Genomic DNA, 14,500 nt, shown 5'->3' with positions numbered 1-14,500 from the left:
ATCGTCAGTAAATGCTTTATGTAGTATGGGTGATATATTGATCAGAGCAGTTTGCATTAATAATAATAAACAATCACGCTGAAAATTACGTCAGCGTCCTCTTACCGTTCGCCGATGAGACTGGAGGAAAAAGATCCCACTTATTTGACGTGGATCGACTAGATCCATTTCCGGTTTGTATAATAATAAACGCCCAAATCATATCGATTATTGAGTTATGGCAGCGATCCATATGTACGGATGTGTGTCTAGAGTCCCGCAACAATATGTGAGTGCCGGACGCTTTTCCCCGGTGCACGGAGATCACCAGAGATCCATTTCCGGTTGTAACTCGCCCGATCACCACCAGGCGGCAGTATTGAAGCGTTGCAGGGTTGTGCAGGCTCCCACTGTATCAGCCGAGGCTGTGTGAGGGAATTATGAATACCATGGCGAAAAAATTAAATATGATATAAATAACGTCGTACGCCGTGGTTTGGCAGATTTAGCATGACCTTGAAACACGTTGTATGACGTTATTGGCGCCAGATGTGTTAATGTAGATCATGTGACACTAACGTGACAAAATTATTTATGCATTATCCTTGACTACATCTGAGGACACAAAAATTGACTTTACAAAAACCATGACGAATTCTCTCTTAATTTATGTTGACTAAAACAAGATGAGACAAAATAATTACAACTTTTAGAATAATTCACGTTATTATTTCAGCATTTCCCATTTCTGTTTCCGGCTAATCGATAGCTAAGCTCCGCACCGTTTATGAACCGCTCTCTGTGGACCGAAACCTGCTAATGGACCAAGACGCTTCTCTAGGATTACGGACTGGCTTACGATCACACTAGCCGGCCCTTTCCCCCTAAACCGCATTAAAACTGCTATTAAACTTGCTTCTACTGTGTGCCGTGTGTATTTTGTTAAATCCATTCTATTGACAACTCAGAACACCCCCGAGTCTGTCACAACGCTTTAAAGATGTTGTATATTGAATAGCAATTTGTTTGGCAATATGTTTTTTTCACCTAAAATGTTTCAGCATTCTTACACCTTTGCCCTCACTGAGGATGTGAGGATGGGTGGAACTCTCCTCCTGTCTTCCCACAAGCCTGATAACTTTCTCTTTTTATATCTAAACGCTTTGCCAAAAATGTGTTTCACACAACACTTATGCTCAAACATCAACATGACGCAGATGCCAATGCACAAGTTGAGGTCATGATGTCAGGGTTTTCTAGAAGCTCCGTTTTACCTGCCCACACAAATACACAGAAAACTGAGTTTTGAGTGTGGAACGGGAAGCGAATCCGCAGAGAAAATATGATGCTTTTGTCCATACTGAATGAGGTGCGTTCACTGAAAAGCAATAACCACATCCCTGCTAGATTGCACTAGATTGGAAGAAGTCCTTACTCATGATTGTATGTGGGAACCATGATTTTACAGATTTGTCTGTAAATCAACTAATAAATTGGTCGATAAAGTCCTACGGCTATAGGGAGGTGTAGTCTGACGTCACTGGTTGTTCCACCCGTATAGGGATTTATCATTGGGAAAATGGATTATTGGCTATTGTAAAAATTCTGTCGCATGGCAATTGAAAAGCTTTCCATTTTTGCACAAAATGAGTTCCCTTCTATCACTAACATTATTGTTTAAGAATTTCTGGTTGAAATAAAATTTGGCGATTTTTTTTATGATTAATTGAGATATAGATTGTGGATGAATAAGCACAGAAAGGTACACCATGCAAATGTTAATGCGTTATTTGTTTTAAACGAGACGATTTAGAAATTGGCAATGGGGAAATACATTGCGTTGGACAGAGGGTGGAACACGAAAAATGGCAATGACGTAACCACTACACCTCCCTATTAGTTAGCTATTCGAATTTATTTAGTCAGCCCTAGTGTTTAATGATCCATGACAATGTTGTGCTCTGTTCTGGCAACTATGATTGCAAGCTCCATTTAGAAACCAACTTGTCTTTTTATGTTTTTGTGGTGTATTGTCGCAGCTACCACCTGCACCGTGCTCGAATTCCACCGGCCTGGCCGTGTGGCAATAAAAGGAACTTGAACTTGAACTTGAACTACTTCTATTCTGGACAAGCACACCACCCAGTGATTAATCTACTAGTCAGTTAATCATTCCCATTATGAATATCCTTAAGATATATAGCCTTAACCTGTTAAGCTATAGCCCTATTTTCAGAAATGTTGCCTAAAAGTACATGCCTAAGTAAATGAAAGATTGCTCCACTTCTACAAGGTCAATTAGGAATTAGCGTTCTTGGTATCTAGGAACATCTAGGGACCTGGGGGTATGTATTCCCAGTGTCAGAAATATTATGTCTGTTACTAGACTCGATTTTCTTTTGCATCTGTGCCGGTGAATAACACCATGTTACAATTGTGTAGCTCACTGTCTCGCTCACTGAGCTCATTCAGCACCTTCTTGAGATCAAGTGTACAAAAAAATCTAAGCAAATGAATATAGGGAAGATGATTAAACAGAAGTATTTGTAGATACAGTAATAAATTATAATCCATTTTAATTATAAATTCATATTTGACCTTGAACTTGACTTTATTATGGCCAAATCATACATCTATGGATAGGGAAAAGGCTCCTCTTTCCAATGGCAGTGTTAAATCTGGATTTAGTCATGTCCTCGCCGTTTTACGATAAAAGTGATATAATTAGCATTTTTTTGATAAATTCGTATAGTCTGTCAATCTTAAAAACATCGGTAAAAATGGCCCTAGCCTGTGGCCTGGGGGCGGCGGGTTTAGTTTTACCTGTTGGAGAGGCAGCTAGGCCTGGGATGTTCTCATCACCAGACACAAGCACGTTCTCTGGGAGGAGGTGCATGATGGAACCCAGGGCAGAATGGGCCTTCACAGAATAGTCCAAATGGGCCCCATCGATAGTCTTCAGGACGGTGTCGTCTGCAACACAACAAGCAGACACGCTGTTACAATTATTATTCCTTTAACTCAACTGCTTTTTATATTATCATTATTATTATTATTATTGTTATTGTATTATTGTCACTCTTGTTTAGAGGAATGTGACTCTGTGTGCATTTGCGGAGGACATGATATGTCACACACGCCCTTCCAAACAACCGTCACTCGTCTCCCTGGAGCTTTATGGTCCAATATTTCCATGAAAAAGAGCACACTGCCCTGGCGTGTCACACAAACACACAACACAAAGACACTTCCATTTTTCAATATTCCATTTGGCTGTCGGCGACCTAGGTGCGACGCTCCATTACGCTGGGGGGGTCGTTTTCCGGGGGCCCGACCAATATGACAAGCGTTCCAACTTGCCACAGATGAGGCACGGGATATGAGAGACGACGCCGACATTGTCATCATTCAAACGGGTCGTCCGACGGCAATTGAATCAACATATGGCGAGGGCCTGTTTGGACGCGGAGAGAGGAGGAGGCTTCGTCCAGGCCTGAGTGCCGCGGCGTAATCATTCACTCCCAGACAGCTTTGATAATTACATCTTCAACGACGACGGTGACGGTCGTTAAGGGAAGCTCCATCCACTCCCCTCTGACTCTTTATTAAGATGACAGTGATGGATCTGAGAGTGAGTCATTAGATTATACAGTACAGAGCGGGGAGGGCAGGGACGATGGGAGACGTTTAGGGTCCGTTATCATGGTAAACAAAAGGTGGCATGATGATCACCGTGATGTAATGTATGAGGAGCTTGGAGAGAAACTGGACCGTGAGAAGGACCACGCTGTGTGACCGGGTGCCAAGATTTACTTGGGAGATGGCATAAAACAAAGGAATGGCTTGATACTCAGCACAAGAAGCAGTGGTGATGTGAGACAAGAAGACATCTGCGTTAAAGCAGACATATTTTAGTCTCAACAAGTTAATATAGGTCAGGTCCCCTAAACCTAAAGTTTTTTGATGAAAATAAAATACACTCCGATTATGCATTCTAGCAGCCTCTATACCTCTCTGTTTCAGTCCTGTTCTCAACAGGCTATTTCTGTGCCTGTTCTGTGAGATGAGCAAGGTGCTTTTATCGTACAGATTATCGTACATCTAGCAGTGGTACAGTGAAATTAAATTCAGATCCAACTTTAAGACTAGATGTTGCAGATCAAATATGACTAAAGTTCCAACTATAGCATCGCAATTTTGTCATGCCTTCCTGTCGGCTGCTTTTTTCTGTCGCTCTGCCCTATCGCTACCTTAACGCTATAATTAATAATTATAGTTGTGGAGAAAATCCCAAAGCGCTACATTTTAAAAGAACATAAAAGCTAGCAAGATAATCGATTATGTTCTGTCACTGCATCGATGCAGAATCGTCCACGTCGCGATGCATCTTAGAATCGAGAAATGTCCACACCCCTAGTTAAGAGGTTTAAACAAAGTGACCAAAATTGCTTTCTTTCATCTCAGAAACATAGCGAAGGTACGACCAGTCATAAATCAAAATGATGCAGCCAAGCTAATTCATGCCGACTACTGAAATGCACTATTCCTTTGTCTCCCCAAGAAAACTACTGAAAGACTCCAGCTCATTCAAAACTCTGCAGCTATTAACTAATACCAATACTAGTACTAGTAATTACAGATAAGTTACAGATAAGTTACTAGTACTGGCTTCCTGTAACTTTTAGAATTTATTTGAAGGTGCTTCTCCTCACATACAAAGCTCTGAGTCTAAATGGACAAGGACCCAGCTACTGTACATTGCTGACTAGGGGTGTAACGATGCATCGAAATGCATCAATCCTAATGTGACGATTCAACTGCATCGATTTGAAAATGTTAGAATCGATTAGAATCTAAATTTTTTATGTTTTTTTTTTGTGTGTGTTGTTTTTATTGACATTCATGCTGAGTGAATCAGTTCCCCCAGCCACATTTGTGTATTCAAATTTTTTGGGGAATTAACTGATAAAAAATGTATCGAATCGAATCATGGTCAAATGAAGGGATTTCATGATGCATTGAATCGTTGCCTGAAGAATCGTAATCGAATTGAATCGTTGTGAGGTCGCATCGTTACACCCATATTGCTGACTCTCTAATAAACTACACAACCGCCAGAACACTACGATCATCAGATGCAGGTCTATTAGAGGTCACCAGAAAGAGTCATAAGAAGATCGGTGATGCAGCCTTTGTAAACTACACCGCAAAACTGTGGAACACGTTACCCAACAATATTAGGGAAGCCAATACGTTAGACATTTTTAAAAGGCAGCTCTTTACCAAAGCCTTTGACTGACTTTATACTATTATACTGCACTATTTCTCTGTGATTGACAACATATTTCTCTATGTTTTATTCCCCATGTTTTTATTTTTTTATTTTCTTTTCTTTTATATATCCGAGGCACGACATCCGTACTAGTCAATTACTGTTTTCCCACAGATAGGCGGGACGTTTTGGGACCGTGAGCAGGAAATGTGAAAGACTTTACAGACCAAGTCTTGGTGTCTTTATTATTTATTATTATTTCTATTGCACTGCACTATTTTACCCTGTCTATTGCTTTTATTACAGGTTCAAAACTGTCTTGTATTAAATTGTGTGGGTATCAAGCAAGAAAGACTGTCAGGCTTTAAAACGGTGTAAGACCCAGGCCTAGAACCATGCCCTGAGAGAGGGAACTGCGCCCTGAGAGGGAGGTTTGCCCTGAGAGGGAGGTTTGCCCTGAGTGGGAGGTTCGAAGGGTCAAAGTGGGTATCAAACAAGAGGGAAGACTGTCAGGTTTTAAACTGTGGATACCAAACAGAAGGTAAAGATGATTTTGAACTGTTAAACAGTAATCCAGAACTATTTTATTGCACTGTAAAAAACTGTGATTTTATAGTATGTCTGCACTTTATGTGCTCATTTCATCATTCATGTATTTTCTATTCTACTAAAACTGAATCAAACCATAAACATTGTGGCCTGTTAGGATGTTAGATCCTAATGTGAAAAACTGTTATTTTATACGTCTGCTCATTTTACCCTTGCTAGTATTGTACTTATTTGTACTTTTATCTCTACGCCCCACTATCCCACTTCATCATGTTTTGTAACAGATTACAGAAATTCAAGAAGCCTATTGGAATGTGAGGTTCTGTGTACAGCTGTTTCCTCTCACCATGTGAGATTTCCAATCATTTGATCACATAAAGGAGTCTCCCAGCACCACTCAAAAATAAATTCTCAAAACCCTGGGGAGAATCCTCTGATTATTTCTGAAATTATGTCAAACAGCAAACTTGAAGCAAAAGTGCCCTGCTTGGTATTGCACTTTGATTACGTTTTCATTTTTATTTATTTTTGGTCTGATGTGTGAGTTGAGTGTGGATAGGAGAGGAGCTGCTATTGCTAGCCACACCTCATGCATTGCCAAGAGAGGTCTGGAGAAAATTCACAATATAATAAGTTGCTTATAGTTATATACAGAATATATATATATAGATCATGTATTTATTATGTATCATTATTTTTATGTTTAAATATCAACATTATCTGGTCATCCTCAGTAAAGTACTGTCAATCTCCTCTGACCTCATCTGGTCTTTCCAACGACCAAAGAGATGAGCACACACACAGAGAAAGGGAGAATGGCTTACAACAAACTTTTTTTGTATCCACTTTTTCTCCCCATTTTCTATTTTTCCCCCATCCCAATTTCGTATTATCCAATTCTTCCCTCCCCTGTCTTGAACGTTGCTAGACTATGCCTCCCACAGGTCGGTTGTAGTGAGGACAGAAGCCTTGCATCACGTGTCCCCTCCGGTACATGAGGAGGCAGCTTGTCGCATCTTTTCACCGCAGCAGCTCGAACTCTCAGTGGCGAGGAGTAACGCGTGGGAGGCTCACGCTGCCCCCGCTACTTCCTGCTTCCGTCGCACCGGCGTCACCAAACCGACCTGTAGGAGTCGCTGTCCACAATGTCAAATCCACACCCACCGGCTTTCTCACCCTCTAACACTTGCCAATTGTGTTAGTATGAACGACCGGCCAGCCGGTAGCAACGCCGAGAGCTGGGCTCGAACCCAGCGTCTCCTGCGTTAGAGGCGAGCGCCTTGCCCACTGCGCCAATCAGCCGCCCACGGCTCATAGCAAACTTAATGATTTTTTAATATTTCAGCTAATGAAATTAAATGTTTATTATCATCAACAATCCAGTTAGTTTTTATAGTGTAACGTTTGGCTACTTAAAATAATTGAACGTAGAGAGAGAGGAGAGAGACGGGCTCAGCCCCTCCCATTCTTCACTATTGGAACTCCACGAAAACAAAACTGATGTACAATGGAGTATTTCATATAGCTTAGCTTAGTCTGGTCTGTGTCTATTATGAAATTACAATTACGAATCATTGGAATTCAGATTATTGTTTAAATGGGCGGGTCTTAAGGTACCGAAATGTGGCACCGATTGATCTAGCGTGAACTGGTACTCGGTGCTACCGATGTAATTCGGTCGGTAACCTTAAAAGTACAGAGTTCGGTACCCAACCCTAGTGCAATCCGTCACCATGGCCACAGGTAAGAGAAGCAGCCAGGCCCAGGACACAGAGTGGATCCACCGCAAGCTGTTTCTGCCTTTATCTTCAAAGCCAATAGAAGTGTATTGAAAGGGAAAAGAAGATGAAGGATCTGTGAATCTGTTTCCTCCCGTGAGACTCAGCTCACCCAAAAACCTTCTCTCTTGTATTTGTAGAAACGTTTCTCTACTACACAGTAAACTGAGCCCACAGCCAGCTCTGTACATATCATCAGGCCAGAGATATGGTCCTAAATCACAGCTTCCTGTTTTACAAAGGACTATACTGGGGCGAAAAAGGGTGGGCATCAGACAGACAACTCCAGTCAAAGGTTGACACTCACTACCAAACACACAGACAGGAGAGTGGGACACTGATAAGAGAGAGACAATCGAGGTTTCCAGGAAATCAAAATGACCCTCCCATTGTAGTTCTTCAAATTGAGTGAGGGTAGAGCTGTGTGTCAGCTCTACCATGTTAGCACCTTCCGCTGCAGATGTTTCTGAGCAGAGATCACTTTGTCCACATATACCAGAGAATATACCAGTTATGCCTCATGCTGTTACATTTAGTTTATTTTTGCTTTGCAGTATAATTGACCTTGAACTCCTTTGGACAGCCAGCTGCTGAAATGCACTTCATCCCAAGAAACCCAAGAAAATGTGTACCTCTAAAACATGCATTCAAAATGTGCCACAAAGCCCAAAAAGAACAGTGGAAGGGGAGAGGAGAGGGGATGAGGGGAGAGAAGATGAGGGGGATTGGGGGGTGGCGCGATCAAACATTCATGCAACCAGCACAGATGACACAGATGGTGCCCAGGTGTTGGAGATCTGAGTACCTTTTTAATCATTTATTTCTTATTATCCATTATGCATCAAACTCGGGTTTTCAGACACTGCACATGGATTAGAAAATCCCAAAATCCGTTCCTTTCCAGAGACAGCATGGTACCTCCAAGTCTAGAGTGAGTAGGGGGAACTTGGCGGGAGATGTGAAGGTAAAAATGGGAAAGCAGCTAAGCATGAGAGAGAGAGAGAGAGAGAGAGAGAGAGAGAGAGAGAGAGGAGAGAGAAAAGAGAGTGAGTGAATGAGTGAGAGAGAGAACTTGTTGAGGTGTACCTGTGGGTATCAGCACAACAAGTCCTCTCAATGTGAAAACCTAGAAGTGTCTGTGGCACAGGAGAGATTGGAGAGAGAGAGAAAGAGAGAGAGAGAGAGAGAAGCTGTGAATTTGGAGGGAACATGAGTCATGAGTGGGAGAGCCTGTTTCAAAGGAGAAGGGTTTACCGCTAAATTAGGAGGCGACACAGAGTGGTATTGAGAGAGAAACACAGATTACCATTTCAGTCACGAGATGGATGTGCTTTCTAACATATAGACATCATCGCAAGATGGCATTGTATTACCTTTCTGTCAAACACACACGCACACAAACGCAGTAATAAGTGAAACCGGTGTTACTGTGTTCAGTCATCAACCAAATACTGTACCTTACTTGCCCACTACTCCCACCTACTGTTTGTATGTTTTTCATTTTTTTTTTAATAAAAACCCATTTAGTACATTCTGCCCACTTTCATCAAATAAAAAAAAGAACTGAAAGTGTCTGTGCGGACAGCAGAGCAGGCTAGATCTGTGCCACAAAGTCGCAGTACAGACAGAGTATTTTAAGTTTCACTTTCACTTCTAGAGTAGATTTAACTTCAGAAAGAGAAAAGGCTCGAGACAACATGACAAGTTAAAGGGGAACTATCTTATAAATGGCCTTTTTCAGTGTTTAGCATTGTTTCCTAGCTATGTGGACTTATATTAATAGGATCTGTCTCTAATTCTCATATTGGCGCATTCTTCCAATTCTCCTCTCACAATATTCACCCTCACTGAGTCATCTGAAAATGTGCATATCTGTGATGTCAGAGATTTCTCAGCTGCATAATAATGTGGCAGTTGATGTGGCACTTGGCACCAGGCCACAGAGTGAGTGGTTGGAGCCCAGCCTCAAAACGGCTTAAGATCTTGAGGTAGAAAAATGCTGTTTTTGAGTACTTGATTAGAAATACAAAATAATGAAGAAAAAAAAAGAAAAAAAAACGTACAGAGGTGTTCCATAGACTCACAGGAATTGTGTAAAAGTGCCCAAATAGTGAAAGAAATAGTAAAATAGTTCCCCTTTAAACAATGATGAGGGAGGATTCCGTAATATTTTGGATTTAAATCCTACAACAGCTCGACTGGAGAGAAGCTCAGAGGACTAGTCAAGACCAGCAAAAGTATGTTTGCGCAATGTGCTAAATAACAGCTACGTTGACCCATCAATGAACTGATTGACAGAAAATGTACAGAAGGTATTACTGTCCCGTTGGTTGGACACAGAGGATCAACGTAGCTACATAACGTTAAAGATGAAAGTAAGCGCTCTACAGATATTGAGTGTAATTTTGCTAAATGTCTGGTGTCACCGATAATACCGGTGTTTTCACGTTTTTTCTTTTTTTTGTGGGGGAAATTTCACGTCACTGCAGCAACCCTAACACACGCATACAAACACAGGGCAGAAGTTGATTAGATTAGAACACACTCATTTGAACACAATGTAGCCTTCCAACATTGCAGTGCCATCTGCTTGTCCTCTTATCACCCTAAGAGGGCCCTTGATCAACCCTCACTTCTGCTGCTCTCTCTCTCCATACCTCCCCTACATAATCCCATAAGCACTTCAAGCTTCATCTTCACCACTCCCTGTCCTCTTCTATCCCTTTCTTCCACATTTCCATCTTGCCTTTCTCCTTTCCTGGGGAGGGCTCCAGTGTGACTGAAGTGGGATTACAATGGTGTTTCCTTTACATTCATCCAGCCATGGTGAACAACCACAGTAACAATCTGGTTTAATACAAAACATTATCAAATAAATCAATAAAAGGAAACTAGTCCTTACTGGAAAAAGACACGGAAATAAGATTACAGATATAAAAAGAAAAAGGAAATAATAATAATAATGGATGGATTACTGAAAAAAATGTTCAAAATTCGCCTAAAAGTACATACCCAAGTAAATGGAGAGATTGCTCCACTTCTACAAGGTCCATTTGCATGTTCTTGGTATCTAGGAGCATCTATGGCTGGACTATTGTAACGCGCTTTGCATTGGCGTTGGCCAAATCCAGGCTAAAGAACAGGGGGGACTGTGCGTTTGCGGTTACAGCCCCCAAACTCTGGAACGAGTTGCCCCCCCCCCCCACATTAGGCTGCCCCCAATGCTCCAAATGTATAAATCCCATCTTAAAACACATCTGTTCTCCCTAGCATTTAAAAAAAGTTACAGTCTGCTGCCGTAATTTGTGTGTAGTTCTGTGTGCATTGTATTGTGTTTAGTCTATGTGTTTTTTTTTTACTATATTATTGATTGATTGTGAAGCACTTTGGTCAACTTTGTTGTTTTTAAACGTGCTATATAAATACAGTTGGATTGGATTGGATCTATGGACCTCAGGAAATGTATTCCCAGAAATATTGTGTCTGTTGCTATGCTTTGAGTAAATTTTTATGAACCAAAGGAGAATATCAATTATTATCTCTTTTTTTCCATCTTTGACGGTGAATAACACCATTGGGGGACCCTGATGTAAACAAGACAAACGTCTTTCTCAGGTCTGCATCCCCCTTAACAATTGTGTGTATTGAGCCGTACTGTATTGTACCCATTCTGCAATCTGTTAAATAAAGTTTTCATTCATTCATTCATTCATTCATTCATGACATGAAGAATTGCCACTGAGCTCATTCAGCACCTTCTTGAGATCAAGTGTACAAAAACTCTAAGCAAATGAATAAAGGCCAGATGATTTACAGTTTTATTTTGTACAGTACAGAATTGTTCCATCCAGACACATGCAATTTGAAATATGAATATAGAATATCAGGCCTATAGGGGGCGGCTAAGTGGCGTAGTGGGCAAGGCGCTCGCCACTAATGCAGAAGATGCTGGGTTCGAGCCCAGCTCTCGGCATTGCTACCAGCTTGGCTGGTCGTTCATACTAACACAATTGGCAGTGTTAGGGGTGGAAAGCTGGTGGGTGGGGATCGGACGTTGTGGACAGCGACTCCTACAGGTCGGTTGGTGCGCCTGCGCCAAGCAGACCCTCGCCGCTGAGAGATCGCGCTGTGCAGGTGAAAAGATGCGACGGCTGCCTCCTCGTGTACCGGAGGGGACACGTGATGCAAGGCTTCGTCCACATTGCAGCCGGCTTCTGGGAGGCATGGCCTAACAGCGTTCGAGACAGGGGAGGGTAGAATTGGACAATACGAAATTGGGATGGGAGAAAAATAGAAAAAGTAGATAAAAAAAATAAAAAAAATAATGAATATCAGGCCTATAAATTACCTTAACTCTTTCAGTGCCACTCACGAGATTTCTCGTGTTTTTTTATAGGTGGTTGCTAGCCACTCACGAGATTTCTCGGATTTTTTTTTTTTTGTGATCTGAAAAATTATTGCATCACCCGAGCCTACCCGAGTATAGCCGAGGGGCGCCGACGATCACTGTGGAAAAAAGCGCCCCCTGTCGTCTCCCAGATGATATAAGTGATTTTGGAATGGACTCAATGAAAATGAATGGGGAAAAAAATCCGGTACTCCACATTTTCCAGTTCACTGATCCAGCCGGGGTTACTAGAGTTCATTCTGGAGCCTCAGATCCCCGCGGATCATGGAGTTCTACTGTATCGCGTTGGATCCATACACGTATCGATTTTTTCGAATGGTGATCAGGAATTGGAATATACCAGTTGGATACCATCTGATGTCAGGTAAGGACTCTATGTTATCAGTGGTAGGATAATCAGAGTAAGTTTGATGAAGTTATAAGCTGTTTTGTGAAATGTCTTCTTTCGGTTTCACTGTAAAAGTCCGTGAGCAAATCAACGGAGCGATTATCAGTGCGCGGCCGTAATGTGCGTGTGTGCACGTATAATATTGATCATCTAGCGTTTATTTGAAAACGATTCATAAAAAGGCCGACGAATATCAACGTTGTGGAATATTCCACTAAAAGACGATTTTCATAGAATGCTCCAGAATGAGCTGTTTTTTATATCAAAACGGGGGCTTTTCTAACTGCTCTGAAACGGCAACGACGCGATAAAAAAACAATCTGCCTTCACAGCACTGACTGGAAAATAGTCTTTGATAATGCGATGGGCAGATTAGACACATAGCCATAATTTAAAACATAGATTAGGCGATATTAACGTTAACATTGGCGCCGATGGTGGCATTCAAGCGGTAAAACGGAAAACCAGGCGTGGCGCTGAAAGTGTTAATGTGGCCAAGTCATACATCAATGGATCGGGAGACCAAATCTCCTCTTTCCAATGGCAGAGTTAAATCTGGATTTAGTACCACCAGGCGCCCGTAACAGGGCAGCAAAGACCATGAATGAAATGTACTGTAAGTACAGTTACCTTTTTATAATATAAATAGCTCCGCCATTTTTCATCAGATTGAGATACTTTTTTTTTTCTAGACATTCACAGAAAGGTAAAGAAACAAACTACGTTATATTTTATGGCAACAACGTTCAGGTTTGTTCGACCCGTGAGATATAATCACAAAAATAACGTCAGAATTTTTAGCAACGAATATTTTCAGCAGCTTTCTAGACAATTTTAAGCTAAACTTAGTTCATGTTCCAGTATGTATGAATCTAGTTCAGCCTAGTCTTTGTATATATTTGGCTTCAGTCTGAAATGTTGTTTAGGCTCCAGGGGGGAAATTATATAAATACTCCTTGCCGTTTGGCCATGGGTTTGAAGTCTTCAGATTAACATGCCTAAACAAGCTGTTCAGAATCATTGCCCATGTGCTTAATTCGCTTTGATTAATCAATTGGTTGTGCTATTTGGAGCCAAGAACACTGCCTACCTAATGTACTGCCCAGTTTGTAAAAGGTTGTTACTCTTGGGTGAGGGGTAGCGAGGCAGGAAACCAACATGTTCAATAAAAATGGGGAAAGTGAGCCGCCAGTGAATGCAAAAAGGTACTGTATAGGGAGAGGTCTGGCCTCGACAGCTTCTTCAGGTATAGGGAGGTGTCTGGCCTGGAAGGCTTCTTCAGGTACAGTCATCTGGCCTAGAAGGCTTCTTCACGTACTGTATAGGGAGAGGTCTGGCCTCGACAGCTTCTTCAGGTATAGGGAGGTGTCTGGCCTGGAAGGCTTCTTCAGGTACTGTCATCTGGCCTAGAAGGCTTCTTCAGGTACTATATAGGGAGGCGTCTGGAAGGCTTTTTCAGGTACAATCCCTGACAGATAAGGAGGTGAGGGAGAGGGGGCACTGCTCCTGATAGCCACGTGACACTGTCCTCTTTTGTGTTGATTATTTGCCCCTGAACGATGCCGCTTTAAATAATAATGGATCATTTTATTTATACTAGTTTCTTTACAACAACAAAAAATTTGAAGTCATACTAAATTGTTGGAAATTGTTGAAAAGATACATAATTATTTGTATGTACATTATTCGTGTTTATATACTTGCATACATATCTACTCTGCATAGTAGATACTGTATACTATATATAACTGTATATCTATATATATCCCATATCTACTTTTAATAGTTACACTGTATATTGTTATTCACTTTAGTGTTACCTTTGCACTCTGGTTAGATGCCAATGTATTTTCATTGTATTGTACTATTGTGCTGTACGTTGACAATACATTTGAATCTACATTTACATTTTACATTTAGTCATTTTAGCTGACGCTTTTATCCAAAGCCACTTACAAGTTCTGTACGACAAGTCGGCAGGAAGGGTACAACTCTTTCAGCTGAGTAACAATGTTCATCAAACAGTGCTGAAGCTTGGGTGCTGCAGTGTTGAGTGCATAGTAGTACAGACATATTAGTATAGTAGGAAGAGTGCATGGTAGTATATGACAGTGAGAAGGTTTTTA

General features: G+C 41.4%; 1 protein-coding gene across 1 annotated transcript in view; it reads right to left on the bottom strand.

Moving 5' to 3' along the window:
- nphp4 (nephronophthisis 4) overlaps window positions 1-14,500 on the bottom strand; it is a gene marked incomplete at both ends in the record, with an annotated part of 904,050 nt that overhangs the window by 770,195 nt on the left and 119,355 nt on the right. Inside the window, one exon of the mRNA XM_084333446.1 lies at window positions 2,803-2,952. Within this exon, the coding sequence (XP_084189572.1) occupies window positions 2,803-2,952 (150 nt within the window). The remainder of the gene's footprint in view (window positions 1-2,802; window positions 2,953-14,500) is intronic.

The sequence above is a fragment of the Notolepis coatsorum genome (assembly GCF_963971535.1).
Source record: "Notolepis coatsorum genome assembly, chromosome: 17".
NCBI lineage: Eukaryota > Metazoa > Chordata > Actinopteri > Aulopiformes > Paralepididae > Notolepis > Notolepis coatsorum.
Note: the sequence above shows the minus strand (reverse complement) of the source record. Positions and strands in the feature narration are given on the sequence as shown.